This window comes from Aplysia californica, unplaced genomic scaffold, assembly GCF_000002075.1.
Source record: "Aplysia californica isolate F4 #8 unplaced genomic scaffold, AplCal3.0 scaffold00710, whole genome shotgun sequence".
Lineage (NCBI taxonomy): Eukaryota > Metazoa > Mollusca > Gastropoda > Aplysiida > Aplysiidae > Aplysia > Aplysia californica.
In genome coordinates, this window is record NW_004797980.1 from 208,935 (window position 1) to 210,890 (window position 1,956).

A 1,956-nucleotide genomic window follows, 5' to 3' on the forward strand; every position below is an offset into this window, starting at 1 on the left:
ACACAACCCTTAGCCCCAAAGCTCCACCACATGAAATACATTTTCATCTGCGCTCCATCCCCCTCCCCATCTTTTAAAAAAACCCGAAAAACAAAACAAAACAAAACAACAACAAAAAACCACTTTAGACAAACACAAACCTCATGTCTAATTTTGTGGTCAGTCTCCATGTCATCGAAAGCAGAGACCCAGGTGATTTCGGACTCTGTGTTAGATTGACCACCGCTGTCTTCTCGACTAGGGTTTTCATCATCGGGCAAACCGCTGGCCAACACCTGTATATTCCTCGTGCCAGAACGCTCTGAGATGACGTCTACCGCTTCAGCTGTGCTTGTTGCAAGAGACCGTAGAGTGCGTTCCGATATGGTGGCCTCAGATTGGTCATCGCGAGCGTTTTGAAGAAGGACCTCGGTGAGATCCCGATGGTGTATCTTGACCAGTTCAATCTGTTGAGGTCCAACCTTCAATAGACAAAAAAAATACCCAGCTCAGATCAACTTATCTATCTTTGTATTTGTCCACACATTCATCAATGTATCTATCCATGTATACAACAGCGTAAGAAAGAAACTTGAAAATGTAATCACCCAATCATCGTGTTAAAGCCTTGCACTACCCAAGTTATCTATCTATCTATCTATCCATATTTTCTATCTATCAATCTATGTGGATGGTTGCTGGGCACTCTGGCATGGTTTACTATTTCTCTCCCATTAAACATCTAAAGTACATATCTCCCCTTCTTTTCCTCTTCTAGTAACCCCTCCCGGTCTTCCTCATTTATGTGACCTGTCGTATTGCAAGTCCCGAAAAACTCACTCTTATTAACTAAATACTGAAACAATTAATCTATCTACCTATTCATACAATTGTATTTCTCTTTGTTCAAGAACAGGGGTCAAAAGGTGTCAAAGATTGTTCAACATATGAAGTTAGGTAATGTCCAAGAACGAAGGTATAGTTTTGCAGAATAGCGGTGGTCTATAAATACCCCAAGCCAACTGTCATTTATTGTCTGTTCAATCGATCCCTCACCTGGCCAAGCTGCCTGGAGTCTCGTTTTAGGTCCAGTCTACAGGCTTGCGGAGACTGCTTCGATACCTCAAAGCCTTGACCATGACAGTGACTCTGACCTTCGCCCCTGGCAGGAGTTTTGTTGGTCGTCAGCGTAGGCAAACGCTTGTGCCTCTTTCCACCTTTGCCGAGTAAGACGCCGTTTGGAGTCAGCTGGACTTTATTGGCGCACTGTGGGCTTGGTGGACTCCCGAAAATGTTACCGCCAAACACAGTCACAACTGGAGGAAGGAGAGTACTCCTGACTTCGGTTTGTTTTCACGAAGCTGCATACTTAACACTACAATGATTCAAACTATTGCTCCTTCCACCTCGACCCCCTCTCCCCTCCTCTCCCCACCCCGGTCTCCCTGCCCACACTTTCTAGTGTAGCCACCCTTACTTCTATGCTCAATATCTGCTTTTGCTTTCGAGGCTGATAGTTTGAATCATGATATAATGTATTCACATAACGAAATTTGAGTTTCTGAGGCACTTCACTTTATGTAAATGACCTTCAACAAGTTACCTACTGTCCATAATCTCGAACTGATGCCTTGTAAGTCAAGACTAAGTTATTCTTGTCACTATGAATAGATTTTAGAATTCTAAACATTACAGGGGCCGACTAACTATTTGGTATTATTCTAAAGTACGATTTTTTTTTTAAAGGTCATAGTTCGAATACCCTTCTAAAACGTGGGCTGGCATGTGAGTTCCTATTACTCAGGGTCGATCACCCGCTTATGATCCACAGAAATAAAACAAACAATTGCAATAGCTTAAGTGCTATTCCACGGTGACGGTGAGTGACAGGCTGACCCTAAAATGTGGGGCCGAAGCCCGCCTTGTGATATAATCTAAATAAAAAGTGTCAATGGGGGCATGAAATCCCAGGACTGA

At 43.3% G+C, this 1,956-nt stretch overlaps 1 protein-coding gene across 1 annotated transcript in view; it reads right to left on the minus strand.

Annotated features, from left to right (window-relative positions):
• The window catches only part of LOC101859599, a gene marked incomplete in the record, with an annotated part of 43,913 nt that overhangs the window by 23,681 nt on the left and 18,276 nt on the right, over positions 1-1,956 (minus strand). Inside the window, 2 exon segments of the mRNA XM_035972494.1 lie at positions 141-461; positions 1,036-1,295. Of these exon segments, the coding sequence (XP_035828387.1) occupies positions 141-461; positions 1,036-1,295 (581 nt within the window).